Source organism: Emydura macquarii, unplaced genomic scaffold (genome assembly GCF_026122565.2).
Source record: "Emydura macquarii macquarii isolate MOO-44397 ecotype Brisbane River unplaced genomic scaffold, CSIRO-AGI_Emac_v2 contig_2422, whole genome shotgun sequence".
Lineage (NCBI taxonomy): Eukaryota > Metazoa > Chordata > Testudines > Chelidae > Emydura > Emydura macquarii.
In genome coordinates, this window is record NW_027132559.1 from 6033392 (window position 1) to 6049505 (window position 16114).

At 39.2% G+C, this 16114-nt stretch overlaps 1 protein-coding gene across 3 annotated transcripts in view; it reads left to right on the forward strand.

Annotated features, from left to right (window-relative positions):
• The window catches only part of OSBPL10 (oxysterol binding protein like 10), a 168805-nt gene that overhangs the window by 84944 nt on the left and 67747 nt on the right, over positions 1-16114 (forward strand). For 2 of the 3 annotated variants that reach the window (XM_067561842.1, XM_067561843.1), the window contains one exon: positions 12314-12524. The exons of the other annotated variant lie outside the window; for it this stretch is intronic. In XM_067561842.1, coding sequence (XP_067417943.1) covers positions 12314-12524 — 211 coding nt within the window. The remainder of the gene's footprint in view (positions 1-12313; positions 12525-16114) is intronic. 3 annotated transcript variants of the gene reach the window in all.

The following is a 16114-nucleotide window of genomic DNA, read 5'->3' on the forward strand; positions in this document are numbered from 1 at the left end:
TCAAATGATTAAAAAAAATAATCATGAGGAAAAATCGTGATTAATTGCAGTTTTAATTGCACTGTTAAACAATAATCAAATACCATTTATTTATATATTATTGGATGTTTTCTACATTTTAAAAATATTGATTTCAATTACAACAAAGAATACAAAGTGTATAGTGCTCACTTTTTATATTAGTTTCTGATTACAAATATTTGCACTGTAAAAAAGATAAACAAAATAAATAGTATTTTTCTGTTCACCTCATACAAGTACTGTAGTGTAATCTTTTTATTGTAAAAGTGTAATTTACAAATATAGATTTTTTTTTTTTTGGTTACACAACTGCACTCGAAACATTGTAAAACTTTAGAGCCTACGAATCCACTCAGTCCTACTTCTTGTTCTGCTAAGACACACAAGTTTTCTTATATTTACGGGAGATAATGCTGCCCGCTTCTTATTACAATGTCACCTGAAAGTGAGAACTTTCCTTGGGGGAGAATTGTATGTCTTCTGCTGTGTATTTTGTGTTATGGCAGTCTTGGAGGACAACCCAACATGTGTTGAACGATTTCAGAACACTTTCACTACAGATTTGACAAAATGCAAAGAAGGTACCAATGTGAAATTTCTAAAGATAGCTATAAAACTCGACCCAAAGTTTAAGAATCTTAAGAGCCTTCCAAAATCTGAGAGGGGCAAGACATGGAACACGCTGGAAGAAGTCTTAAAAGAGCAACACTCCAATGCAGAAGCCAAACTACCAAAAAAGAAAATCAACCTTCTGTTGGTGGCATCTGAGTCAGATGATGAAAATGAACATCCGTCAGTCTGCACTGCTCTGGATCGTTATCAGGCAGAACCTATCATCAGCATGGAAGCATGTCTCCTGGAATGGTGGATGAAGCATGAAGGGGCATCTGAATGTTTAGCATATGGCCTGTAGATACCTTGTAATGCCATCTGCAACAGTGCCATGCAAATGCCTCTTCTCACTTTTAGTTGGCATTGTAAATAAAAAGCAGGCAGTATTATCTCCCATAAATGAAAACAAACCTGTTTGTCTTAGCAATTGGCTGAAAAAAAAGTAGGACTGAGTGGATTTGTAGGCTTTAAAGTTTTACATTATTTTGTTTTGAGTGCAATTGTGTAGCCAAAAAAAATCTATATTTTTAAATTCCACTTTCACAAGAAAGAGATTGAACTACAGTATTTGTATGAGGTGAACTGAAAAATACTATTCCTTTTGGTTTTTTTCAATGCAAATTCGTGATAAAAATATATAAAGTGAGCACTGTACACTTTATATCCTCTGATGCAATAGAAATCAATATATTTTAAAATGTAGAAAAACACCCAAAATATTTGTAGTAATACATTTGAATTGGTTTTCTACTATTGTTTAATTGCAGTTTTAATTGCACTGTTAATCATGATCAATGTTCTTGACTGAGTTAATTTGTTAATTAATTAATCACTTGAATTAACTGCAATTAATTGACAACCCTTATATATGTAAAAAAACCTCTGTGCTGCAAAGAGCCATAGGAGACACATTAAAGAGCCACTGATGGTTCAGGAGCCTCTGTCTGAGTATCACTGGTCTAGAAAGTCAGACATCACCTACACCTCTTCTGATGCCAAGCCATTGTTTGCTAAATCTGATAAGAGCTCATATAAGCTCCTATAAGATTTTGGAGATAAGTGGCTCTTGTCCCCTAAAAAGACAAGAGACTTTCATTAGAATTGTTTTTGTCTAGAGTGCCATACAGTTTTAGTGACTGTTTACTTTTGGTGTCCAGTTTGCTAGCTGGTGGTTACGGTAAGGCAAGGTTTTCTGTTCCATCCTCCTCAAAAAGATTAGAAATACTGTTAGGAGTCGTTTTCACCCCAGGTTGGTAAGATGGGGCATAGTGTACAGACCTCCTGAAGCTTTCCCAGAGGGTGAGGAACCCTCTACTTCAGTGTCAAGACCTTATTCATCAGGGTCCAGTAATGCACCCATACCCCAGGTGAGCTGAATTGCTCAGCCTAGGTCTTGTAAGAGCATCCTGAAAGGTTTTGGCATCTCTGGTAAGGATTCAAACTTGGCTGCACTCACAAAAAGGTACCTCTCTTGCTTGCTTTATGTGCGGGTGTGTTTTTTCTGAATTTGTAGGGCAAGATGTGCTGCTGCTAAATGACCCAGAATCCCAGCTGCTTTAGATTTTCTACAGGAGAGTTTGGACAACATGCTGGCATATTCCTTTAAAGCCACAATGACCTTTCTTCAGCCTCTACTCATGTCCCTCGTGCTTTCTCAGGAGTCTGAACCTTGGCCCTTTCACATTATGAAAGTCTTCCTTTTTATCACTCTCTGCTCAGTGGAATTACAGTTGAAAGTGGATTTCCTGATGGTGACTGTCTCATCCAGGAAAGTGGGAGAATTTGCCACTCTCCCCCTATTTTCCCCATGTTTGGTCATTCATAGTGGCCAGTTGGTCATTTGCGCTTGTCCGAGTATTCCCCCTCCTCCCCCCCAAGGTCTGGTTTAGATGCAAAGGGGGTGGGACTCTCTCAATCCCTGGCTAGGCTGCACCCACTGAGACCCTCTTCCAGTCCCCAGTGTGCCCTCTTTCAAGCGGCAGACCCATAGCTCCATTTTTCTCTTTGGGGTGGGATCTTGTAATCCAATCATTTTCTGACTGTCACTGGGCTACACCCCCCTCATTCTCCACTGTGCTATTTAGCAGGCCCTATGGGCTTTGGCACCTGCAGGAATTCTCCTTCTGGAGCCTGTGACAGCATACCCTTGCAGTGAGGCAGAAACAGCTTCTTCAAAACCAAGCATGATTCATTTTGCCCGAAAGGTACACAGCGTTTAGAGCAGTGAATCTGAAATAACACAGATCTATATGCATATTCCCTTACCTACAGTTGATCTGATCTCTATCCAGAGCTCAGGTAGGTCTAGCTTATTCCCCAGACCTGTGTTTAGTCTTCTGTCTCTGAGCGAGTCCTCTGCCATTTGCTTTTTTCACTGACATCCTGGCCTCTCTCGGCTCCCTCCACCCTCAGAAAAGCTCCCTCTCTTTCTGCTGTAGTGCCTTTTTAACTGGTCAGGATCTTTTGATGTTAGGTTTAACCTTGGGAAGAGTAATCATTCTAGCCTGGATGGAGTGAGGTTGTTAAATAGGTCCAGTATTGCTACCCTTGCCTCTTTTGAAGGTTGTGTACCTGAAGCTGTCTTATCTCTGCTGTTGTTTTACTTGTCCTGCTCAGTTTTTTAAACAACCCCTTTACAGCCTCCTTTGACTTAACTCAATGGTTTCAAATAGGCAGCAATACAAACTCAAACAGGGAAACAGTCACACATAATCATAAGAAATGCAGACATTTTCCTAGTTTTATCACAGGGACATCTTTCTGCCGAATTTCTGTGCCAATTCTAAAGCCCTGGCGGAAAAAAACAGGCACACTTTGGACCTCAGGCCTTTAAGATATATGGATTCAGTGGAATGGATTCCCTTTTCATTCTCCTCAAGGGTTCAAGGAAATGCTTCAAGGCATTCAGATACATCACAGCCCAATGAATTGGTTCTCTATTCAAAGGGCATGCAAGGCCAGAGAAGTTCTCTGTCTAAAGACAGTTAGAGCACTCTCCACTAGAGCCATGGCCATCGCCAGGGCCTAACGTGCAAGCAACTGTGAGCACAGCCTTTGACTGCATGTCTAAAAGCTTTTCTTCCATGAGAAACTTAGTCTTTGGGGGAAGAAGCCAAAGGGACAGGGGCTTCCATTTCCTTGCTCCCACTTCACAGTCCTTAGTCTCCCTCTTTTAATTTAGTATTAAGTCTCTTGTTCTTTGCCCTACTCTGCTTTTTCATAGGGTATGGCTCTACAGAGACCAGTGTCTACAGGTTTGATCCAGAGAGGGAGATCACCAGCTAACTTTGCTTTCTGTAGGTTAGTGGAGACGGTGCAGATTTTCAGTCTAGGTTTGGGGCTTGTGAAGCCCAGGCTTCAGCAAAAGACTTGAAGAACTAGATCGGGAGGTAGTACAGGATAAGAGATTTCTTTCAGAGGAAGGAATCAAACTGTGGAAGCCCAAGAAGACAAGAAAAGTACTGCATTGCGATTGGTTCTCATCCTGACTGTCAGCACAAGTAAAGAGGAAGTATCTAGTGTTTGTGCTGTCACTTTCTGTGGCTCTGCAAATTAGCTCCTTAGTGAAAATATAGGTTGCCATTTTAAAGCATCATTGGTAACCGTAAAAACTGTTTTATAGCTGTTCCAATTTTACTATTCATCACTTGCCTTTTAAAAATAATTGAGGTCACGGAGGCTGCTACTTTGAGGTGGCGTAACGGTGGTGAATAATAATATGTTCCTCTGCAATGAAAAGAACTCAACAGTCAAGAAAGGACAATTGATGTGAATGCCATTCTCTTTGTTGTTTAGTCTTTCTAAAATGCTTTCAAATGATTGTTTAATCTCATTGGCTTTTTTAATCCTTCTAACAATTTTCATCTGCATAGTAATATTCATAGATTCTGCAATGAATCTTCAGCCTGCTCACAGCTTTGGGGGCAGACGTCAGACTGGTCAGTTAGAATGCCCTTCCTGTTTTAAACCTACCAATCTCATTGCAGACAAGGTGGACAAACTGCCCTACTGCAGAGCTTTAGGAGAAAACAGTGAAGTGGCGTTCTGGTTTTCCCTGCTGTTGCTTCATAAAACACTTCAAAGCTGATGTGCAGAACACTGTTTGATGGGAGGATGGTGTTGCCTGCTGTAATGCCTCAGGCAATCAAGAAATGACCTTGGTGGATAGTTATTTTAATTTCACCTACGTGCTAAGCTATAATTTTGCCTCCTTTGCTGCATGCTGCTGATAACATCCTATTGTAAGGTCTGTGGATTTTTACTGTGCTGAAGAAAAGGAAAATCTTTTATATGCTTATCTGGCAATTTCCTTTATTTAAGTAGTAAGGCCCACAGATTTGAGTGACCGTGGGTAGGATTAAGGGATCCCTGTTCAGAAGCTAAGCGAATAACAAATTTCTCATACTTTGTAATAGAAAATATCCATAGTTTAAAGTTATGCATGCTTTACTCATAACAAAAATGTATTCAGTTAAAAGAACAGTTTTAATCCTTGTAGTGAGGTTATTTCAGTTTGGCTTGCTTTGCAGTTGGAGTGGTGTATCTGTGAGCCAGTGATTGACAGGCCGAGTTCTACAGCTGCTCAACATGGAAAGCAGGCTAAGGCCCCAGTATCTGATGCGCAGGCCTTTCTATGTAAAGAAGGGTATCTATCAGGTAAGCATGTGCACATTTTCCTTGTAGCCCAGACCAGGTTGCTGTAAGTCAATCAAAGAGTTTAGGGCCAGAAGGGACTACCAGGTCATGTAGTCTGATCTTTTGTATATTACATGCCACCAGCACCACCCAGTACCCTCACACTAAACCCAACAACCAAAATTAGGCCAAAAGTGATGTATTAAAACACCCCCACCCCCCCCTCCACACACACACACTAGGTGGGAATCATAAACCTGAGTGAATTAATAGCCAGTGGGTCAAATTAATTTCTGATGTGATTGATTTGATGTTTATAGAGTGACACTAGGTAGGTATGTGGCTGTGTGTGGGGTTTTTACATTTTGAAGCTTTTAAACAATTGAGCGTTTATCTTTCTTGATCAAGTTCAGGTCAAGAGCACGTAGTGAGGCACTCTCTTGCCCAGAGGTGGAAATAGAGTTACAGGGATTGTACCTACTCTCTTTGTATGGCCAGTTTTCCCTTCACATGCAGCATGCGTCTGTGAGTTTTCTTACAACACATCAGAATCGTACAAAATACTGTTGCTACACTACATGCTTGTTTACCTGAAATATGAACAAAGTCCTCCAAGCATAACATCTGTGGACTGGTGTCAGACTCACCAGTCGAGGAACCAGAAGTTCTAAGGTCATTTCCAAAGCTTTATCTCCTACTCACATTCTTTCCCTCATTCTCTCTTTGATAAGCTTTACTTATGGCGTTAAAACTTAAAAAAGAACAGTAAAGGATTTGTGGAAGGTACTATAGCTTCAAGGTCTAATCTAAAACTTTTCAGTTTTTAAAAAAAGCTATATTGGAAAAGGAGCAGTTGATTCCTATAAAGTTATGACTTTGGTAGAAAAACAATCATGTTAAGAAAAGGTTGGGAAAAGCTCAGCTAGGGCTACCTTGGCACTCTCCTTAGTACCTTCTAGGGCTTTGGACAAAGACTGGTGAGACAATGAAGTTAGTCTTTTTTATGTTGCCATTTGAATGATTAAAGCTTTCCTAATGATTGTTATTTCTATAGCTATGACCTCTCCATATGACTATACTGTTCTTTCCTGACTTCTCATTTTGTATATGAAATATTTCAGTTCAGGTATGATTTTTTTCCCCCCATCTGTGCACAATTGTTATAATGTGAGATTTAAAAAAAAAAAATTCTTGTATTCATAGTGTGATATCTTCCAAAGGAGACTGCTACAGACTGGTCCATTTGCTAATAGAATGTCACATATTAGTACTCTGTCTACAGGCTGTCAATAAATAATATAGAGGGGAAAAATAGCAAATTGGCATTGGTAATAAGGGCTCATTCAGCTTAGTGTCCAGCACATTGCAGTCTTTTTCTTCTTTGTATGGTTGATGTAAATGTAAAGCAACTACTATAATTTTACATTCAGATGGGTAAACCAGATAATTGCATCTGGAGTAGCAGAGAATATTGCTGTGATGCCTCCTTTGTATTTGTGAATCGAACATTGGGTTGTAATATGTTCCATCATCTGTTCTAGGTGACCACAGTTGCACACTGGAGAATCTTTAATTTTCCATTTGTGCGAAAAGTATCTGCATCTGCCACAGTTTGTGCAGATGTGGCTTAGGGTTGCCCATAAGCTTTGTGTGAGATCGAAGCCAGGGATCTTCTGTGTTGGGTCTTTTACGAGGTGTTTATTTTGTAACTTCTTGTAAACTCCATTCGGCTTTCCAAGCTTCATCAGGGTTGAAGCTTCATTGTTGAAGGTTAAATGTGTGGGTCCAAAAGGGCTTACATTACTTCAGGCGATGGTGAGGGACATTGTTAAGGTCATGGTGGATGAGAAGAAGTTTGTTTTCCATGATCCTCTGGTATTCCTGAGGGGTTGTGGCAAAGATGAGTACTGTGCACCAGTATGGACCAGTAGTAGCCATGTTTGACTTATTGATGTCTAACTGAACGGTGCATTACTGGGATCCTCAAGTCAACCCCAACACTTCGGCTGCTGGTGCTGTCGCACATTGCTTCCCCACCGATTTGCCACGATACCACAACATTGCAGTACACCTTGACATTTCAGAATCTCTGTGGTTTCCTATTGATAGAGGAGATAAAATTTTTGTGTCATCCTGGAGTGTATTGTATACTTATGCAGTAGTATCTCTAACTACAGATGTAAAACCATTCAATATACATCAAGTTAGTTCCTCTTAAAATCTAACAGATCAGATTTACCTTTATTAAATGGTCAGATATAGGGTCAGATTGTGGCTGGGAGTGGAGGGGCCTGGAAAGCCTCCCCACAACCTGGCATCCCCAGTGCAGAGCCAGGCAGAATTGCAGTCCTTTAATGCAAGATATGTCTATGCTGAAGGGGAAAAAAAAAAAAAAAGATACCTAACTTAGGTTGAAATAGTAAATATTAAAAAAAGACACAGCGGCTCAGTTTTTAACTCAAGTTAGCAGTTCGAATTCAACTCCTGGCTCCACAGAGGAGTCAATCCAAGCTGCTAACCTGAGTTAAAGCAAAATTGATGTGTCTTCACTGCGGTTTTAACCTGTTAGTCCACCTGACTTAAGAACACATCTCTTTTTGCAGTGTAGACATACTCTTATTTTGAAGGGGGTGAGATGTGGGCAGTGGGCCTTGACCCTGTTTTCTCTCCACTCTCTGCACTGACCAGCAGGGAGGTGGGGAGTCAAGAGCACGCTGCCGGGTCTGAAAGGTAGTGCGATGAGAATTGTTCTGTCTACATACCAGGGAATTCCTGGTAGGATTGTGCTGTGATATGCCTCTCAAAGCTCCCTGGTGTGTGGTGGCTCTGTCATATCCAAAGCAGGCATTTGCCTTGATGGGATGGGATGCAACAATGGTTGCAATCTCTAAGTGCGTTGACTCAGGAAAGAAAAATGTTCTGTTTGTAACACCACTATGGACTGAATAGCATGCTGTCATATCCTTTTTAATTTTGGAGGGATGTATTTATAGGCTGATTTACAAGATGAGGTCTCTTTAAGGCCATGCCAAAAAATTAGTCATACACTTTCAACTTAGCTGGGCTAGTTAAGTTTTTTTTTTTTTTAATTTTCAATTTATTTCTAATTTAGGATGATAAAAACAATAATAAAGAGTTTATTTTGTTAGATTACTCTTAACTGTGGCTTTTTCTTTTTTACTGACTCTCAGAAAGAAATTGTTACTTTTAAATCAAAGTTGACATTCAAGGTTTGTAAGGCAGCATTTCTTCAGGGGAAAGATTAATATACCTTCTAGCATTTTAACGAACTGTTGAATTATTGTGATTCTTTTCCCTTCTACAGCAGAAATGACATTTTCAATATTTTTTTATTTTTTAAAATAAAATTTTTAGCGGTTAATTTTAGCTTTTATTTACTATAATACAGATTGTGTTTGGTTTTCTGTCTTTGTACCCATCCTAAATGTTCTAGGGTTGTTGAAATGTTTTCCTGTCGGTGTTAATATATGTTGAATTGCCCACTGGTGGAAATAGAATTGTGTTAAAAATGGCATTTTTGATGTCAGGCTTAAAAAAAAAAAAAAAAAAAAAAAATTCCCCACCCCTATAGTTGCTATGTGTTGTTTCTGATTATCTACCTGGAATTTGCGAATATTTAATTAGCCCCTATATATACCCACCCAAAGCCAATCTGTCTTCCACTGTAGTTTTGTTTTGTATTTACATTGAGACTCTTTAGGCTGTGGATGTTAGATGTATACTTGCATGTGGCATTCAAGCTGCCTTGTATTTTTTTGCTGCATACATAGTTTGCTTGTGCATTCATACTTGGGAGATGCATCTATCACCTTCTGAATTGCTCTCTCTTAAATTTTGCTCTAAAGCTTCCTTGTTTTAGTGTCCAGTTGGCTTTTAAATTTCCTTTCCCTAATAATACATCCTTCCATTTTCCCCTGCTATAACTAGTCTGCCAGAATACTTACTTGTATCTTTGTGACCCATCCTGTGCCCAGGATAGCCAACTGATAATGCCAAGGTCAGGGCAGGCTGCAAACGGAGAGCAGATTTTCCCAGCACTGGTGGGTGGCACTGAAGCCAGACTTCCCAACCAGCCACAAACTGCACTTCTGAATCCCCCCAGAAGCCAGTATACAAATGCACACAGCCCCCTTTACTGCATTTCAGCCTCTGGCTCCCAGTCAGCCACTAGGTCCAGTAAAGAGACCAGTTATTTAAACTGTATGCTCTTTACTAAAAAGGTTCCCGCTGACCCCAAAGGATCAGCCACAGTACCAGTTCAATATAAGTTTGGATCTTACCTAAAATACCACGCTGCCAGCCAATCCTTTAGTAACTAAAACGAAAGGTTTATTGTAAAAAGAAAGAAATAAAACATAAGAGAAATGATAAAGGATTAGAGCAATCAGATACATACAAATGATTGAAAGTCCATATACATCAGGTTTCTAGAAGAATTGTGGAGTTTGCAGGCTTGTACAGTTCCTCTGGCATACATCCAGTATCTTCGGTTCAGTTGCAAATGAATTAATCCAGAGGTAGGTTTGTGTCTGTAGCTGAACAGGAACAAAGACAAAATGGATTCTGTGGCTTGGCCTCATATACCCTCTAGCCTTGGCCATGATGTCTTGTGGAATGTTACAAGAACTAAAATGGAGTCCAGAGTCACATGGGTCAATTCTGGTAACTCTTCAGGTATGCCTTTAGTTTCTTCCTGGGCCCTTTGCATCTGTAAAGGTTTTAATTGGCCATTAAGTGGGCTGTTGTCTGCCGCCTCTCTGTCTGGGGTGTGTCTTATACAGCATAGTTTGAAACACAGGTACATCAAATATGTCCATAACTTCCATTACAAATATAACACATGAACTTAAGTGTTTCCATCTTTCTCAGCGCATTACATCCTTTCTAACAGTACCTGACATGGCATATTTTACATGAATCGTTATGATTTTTGACATATGAATGTTACACAATACAGTAAACACCCCCCCCCTCAAGTCAGCCTGTGTGACACTTTAATATAGTCAACTTTCGTCTTTTTCCTGTGCATTCAATCTTTGATGACTAATGATGCACAATCTCAGTAAAATGTCATTTGTCTCTATCCAGAGTATTTTGTGAGATTGCGTAAAGTATGCTGCATTTAACAAAAAAAATTGCATGAAACCCATTGAGTTCATTGCAATTTGTAAGGTGGTAATCGAATGAAGTTTGAACTTTTTTTATTCTAATAAATTCACCTCGTTTTTTCAAGCTTTTTTGGCAGCTTTGGAATCTTGAGTCTAAGCCTACAATTATCTTATTAATTAAACTATATTCACATGAGATTTATTTAAGGCATTAACATCTTTTTTTATGGATGGCTTGCACAGTGAAGTAAACTAATTATATTAAATTATACTTAGAAATTTCAATTGTTTAATATAATAATTTATCTGAAAAGGGATGAATAAAAAGCGTCTGAGACCATTGAGAGTTTGAGTGCATCTGTAGTACAGTTGAATAGTCAAGGACATTTTAGCAAGAAAAAGTTCACTTTTATCAAAGGCTTTGTCTGTGCTAGAAGCATAGCTACCTTTTTGTAACCAGTTACAGACTGTTTGGTACTGCTTGTATTAGGCTAATGTGTAGAGGCCCTTATTAGGATTACTATTAGTCTATATTAGGAAAGGATCTAAAGACCCACGGTGTTAGATGCTGTAGGAACCCAGAGAAGGACATCACCTGCTCTGAAAAGTTTGTATTCGGATTAATTTAAAATTAGTTATATGAAAGATTTTTACAATATCTAGTGAGCTTTGTAAATGTTAGTCCAAGTGTATGTCTTGCATGATGTCATGGTTAAATCTGATCAATAAATTGAATTATAGAAGCAGTACAAATAATGAGATGCATTGTACTGTAAATGTTATCAGCATTCACACATCTGTAAACTCAATCAGATATTAATCTAGCTGGAGTAGGTAGATTTTGATCTGTCTATGATACTGTATGTGTACACTTACTAAATATCCTTACAAGTTCAATGACATTTGGACCTGCATGTGCCAATGCTCCATTTGGTCTTCTGTCTTCGGAAAGGTAGGTGGAAAAAAAAATGACCTACTGTAGTTGGGTGCTGAACCTCCTACCACCTAGAGGCTATAACACTCAAATGTATTAGGGATTTTAACATCTTCTTTCCTCTCTCAGCCATAAGAAGGGGGTTCTGAAAGTTACTTTACTCTTTTTTTTAAAAAAAATACCATCCAGCATATGTAGTACTGCACATCCCACTATTTTCTCATCTATTTCCATTTATGTAAGTATCCATGCATGCCATTTCATTTTCATCTATATGGACCAAAGCTAGACACAGCTGAACTGTATCTCCCTGAAATTTGGGGGTTCAGATACTATAGCAATAGCACTATACTATACATGCCTCACAAATGCATATAATAATAATATGGTGTCTGGATCTAAATCACTGTTGGTTTTGAAAAACTAAATTCTTTCTGATTTTTTTGAGAAATTAAAATAACCCTCACTTTGTCCATGACCAAGCATTTTATAAATGGAAGAAAACTGGAGTTTCTGCTTAGGTTCATCTGGATTTTTAAATCATATCCTGGGGAGAGGAATTCTAAGCTTGAATTAATAAAGAAAAAGGAGATAGCACTGGATCATTTTCATATATCTACTACTGAAAACATAAAGCATGATACATACCTTAAGTCCAGGTGCCAGCTCTTTTTTGCCCTAACATACTGAACTGTTTGGGGTTTTTTTGACTAGCATTGTTGTCTAGTCATATAAATTCTTAGTGGTTTTTAAATGAGTAATCTAAAATTCTCATTCTTCCCATATGTCTTTTTTTTTCCCCACAGTTATTTGTATGCATTCCTGGAATTCTATTTTCAACTGACTAATTGAATATTAACATTAATCTATAATAACATTTAAATACAGTTGATGTGTCAACTTCTAAGGATATAAATATCATTTTTTACTGTAATGAAGATTTTTCATATAGCAACATGGCTTTTCTTTTTTACCCTTACAGATCATGAGTCAAGTGGAAGGACAACAGAAGAATCTTGTGCAAGCCATTGAATCCCTTCCAGGTTCTGGCCCTCTTTCTGCCTTGGATCAGGACTTGCTGCTTTTAAAAGCTACCTCTGCTGCCACCCTGAGCTGCCTTGGAGAATGCCTGAATTTATTACAGCAGAGTATGCATCAGACAGGGCAACACAATACTAGGACCTTGCCTTCAGGTGAGTACAAGCTGTCTTTTTCCTGGTTTCTTATGCATTTTTATTTCTTAAATTCTGTTCCCCAGGTAGACAGGATGGACTTTTCCTTAAAGAAATGACTTGGAATCAGCACTAAATAAGCTTCATTGGAGCGAGGTACCAACATTTTTCTTCTGACCCACAAACATTGTCAAAACCAGAAAAAGGGCACAAAAGAGCTGTTAAATGTCTTCTGAGTAAATAGGTTTTGGAAATAAGCCAAAAAAAAAAAATTATTTGCTAAATTTAAAAATGTACAGCAGAATCCTACATTGTATTTTCAATGAAAAGTAGTTTTTGTTTTTAAAAAAATCTGATTTTTTTTTTTTTAAAAGTGAAATTTAACACAATTTACTTCAATAACAAATTATACCATTTTCTAATTAGAAATCTCTAAGGAGGATTGGATCCCACTATATATTGACTCCGTGCTCATGGTTTTCTCTAAGTTTGGGAAGAGAAAGCAATAGTCTCTTCCTATTTACCTTTGGCATATGGTTACATAGTTATGAATAGGACCCTGATCTTGTGACTGACCCTGGCACTCGTGGACCGTCATCTTAATTAGCCCTGTTCTAGGTCTCTGTAGACTGTGACATGTTACATCTTTATTTTGCAGCAGCGTAGTCAGCAGGAGAGTTTACACACACATCTCACTGTTAGACCCGATTGCAGGATCAGGGCTTGATATAAGACCAGATGTAGATCAATGGTTATTCACATTTGGCTGGCTTGACAACAACTGTGCAATCTCTATCTTATTTACTTAAAAACCTTTCAAGCACCAGCCTTCCTCGCTCTTCAGAATGGAATAAAAAGTCCTTTCTAATTAGTAGGACTGGTGTTTTCTGGAAATTGCCAATATTGCTGTGTTTTTTTCCTGAAACTACCTTTCATTTCCGGAATTGCTGATTTCCCTCTGATTTTCTACCTTGTACTTCAGCTCTTTGAGCCGTTTACTATCAATGTCTACAGTTCAGCAAAGATGTGCTCCATGTGGGTGAAGGGAAGTTTTGTCCAATATGCAGCAAAGTTCTTGACTGTTAAAAAGTATTGCCTACCTAATCACATTAAAAGTCCACATCATGTTGCAGCAATGGGAAAAAGAAAAAGAATGGCAGAGAGCAGCAAGGTGAAAGCAGCAAAGCAATAGCTCACAATTACTGTTGTGCTCGAACAACAAAATGAAAATCAGAAATACAGGGAAAATACAGTACAAGAGTGGGTGGAGGCCTGTTTACATTAAAGTGTCTGTGAACATTGTAAGAGAGGCTACCACGTTTTTGTGCAGTAAAGGATTACATATTGCTCATGTTTGTCAATGTGTATTTTTTGCATTAAAATAATGCATATCTGAAATTTCTGAAATATGAAGCTTTAAAAATCTGAAATTACTTTGTTTTCATTTCTGGAAAACACGGGCCCTGCTAATTAGCTTAACTGTCATTTAAAACCCACCCACAATGTTGTAGGGCAGGGGTGGGCAATAATTTTTTAAGACGGGCCAGTCCACAAATTTTGGAAAGTTGTCACGGGACGCACATTTCTACTATATTAATGAAATTACCTCACCATTGTATAAAGACCCCATTATGTTTTTTCCACAACAAAGTAATTACACTTAATAACAATTAACTGAATACATGTTTATCCAAAGCTTATCTTAGGAGGCAATTCATATTGCAAACCGTTTTGTGAACACTTTTTAAATTTTGTAACACTAACACTAAACTTTTACTTACAACTTGCATTCAAACACTTTCTGAACTTCCTTCTTCCAGTCACATGACCGGAAGCAGGAGGTTCGGGAAAGCCACCAGCTGAGAAACTAAGCTCCAGGGCAGGGGTCGGCAACCTTAACAAAGGGCCGTGCCCAATGTCCCCCCGCCCCTCTCCCAATGACTGCGGCAAGGGTGGGTCTGGAGCCCCTGTTCTGGTGGCAGTGTCGGCGGTGGGGGCAAAGCAGCATGACTCCGGCCAGGGCGTTGCATGCTGCTCAAAATCAGCACACATGCCACTTTTGGCATGCATGCTGCAGGTTGCCGACCTCTGCTCCAGGGCAACTGGAGAGTCAGGCAGCTTAGTGATTCTCGGCCAGTCGCTTCCCCAACTTCCTGCTTCTGGCCACGTGACTGGAAGCAGGAAGTTTTGGAAGCCACTGGCGAAAGCTCCAGTTGAAGGTAGCTTAAGTTGCGCCTGAAGGGGCCTGCTTTCAAAGTTGGTGGCCCTCCCAGGCCCATCCGTAGCTACGTCGCTGTGTGGAGGAAGAGTCTAGTAGTTTCCTCAATTGCTGGAGTCATGATGGGCCAGACAGAAATGTTAGACAGGCCAGATCTGGCCCATGGGCCGTATTTTGCCCACCCCTGCTGTAGAGACAACTAGGTGGGAAATTCTCTGAATACATCCTCATTGTGGGGAAAAACAGACCTGGAGAAGGATGGTAGAAGGGTTAGAGGATGAGCTGTGGAGTGGAAAGATGTCATGAAAAAGGCCACTTTTAATAGTTATGTGGGTTCTTGGATAAAGTTACATTTTTACATCTGCATAACAGTATTATATTGGGGCCCTGTCTTAATTTAGACTTCTAAAGAGAAACATCTTAAATAATCTACATAAGTATACGAAGCACAAGAACAAAAGGACCCTTATCTTCCATGTTCCAGTCTCCTCAGAAGAGTTGCAAACAAAATACAAGTATTTAAAGAGTAAATCAAAGGAGCATTCCTCTTTGACTGAGAATAGGTCTTTAAATTCTCGTATATAACTTTGTTTTAGCTTTCTTCACAAGAAAGCGGTTAGGAAGCAAAGACAACAAAAAATCCCATTTAAGAAAGAAGGAAAAGCTTCCCATTCCTATATCTCTAGACACTCTTTTGATCCATGTGAAACAAATAAACTACCTGAGATGGATAAGCTGAACAAATACAAATGTTGGTGCTCTTCCCTCTTGGCAATGATGACAAGGTTTCTAATTCCATTGGATGGAACCAGTATTTCCAAAGGTTTCATAGAAGGGGAAAGCTAAAAATTCCCTTAGACATTTACAGTCTGCTTGCACTGGTCTGATGGCAGCCATAGCGTCTGCTCTTAGTGTTTAGAGTTTGAATACACACACAGTTGAAGCCCTTTCAACTAGGAAATAGAAAATCAAGAAGAATACAAAGGCTGAAAAACCACTAAAATATTTACAGGCTGCTCTCTCCTGTTCAAAAGATGCAGTTTCTGACATGAGATTTTTCTTCTAGGGCCCAGTTATGCAACACAATTGCCTGAAGGAACCTGTGGCTAAAAGCCATGATTACTGGTTTCTCCTCTAGATTTAATTTTATTCAGGCCTCCTTTGATAGGATTGTCATTTGGGGGTGGGAGAGAATCATTAAACTAAGCTGTTCAGGATTCATCAGAGCAGAATAAACCCATACCTAATCAAATTAATGCCTCTAAGTAATCCTCTAGCCAATTCCAATTCAGAGACTTTTAATTCTAGATTGTTCAAACCGTTTTTCTGTTACTGCAGATGCAGGAGATTCTTTCTTCAACCAAAGGGATGTCCCAGGTGGTCATCTCCTAAT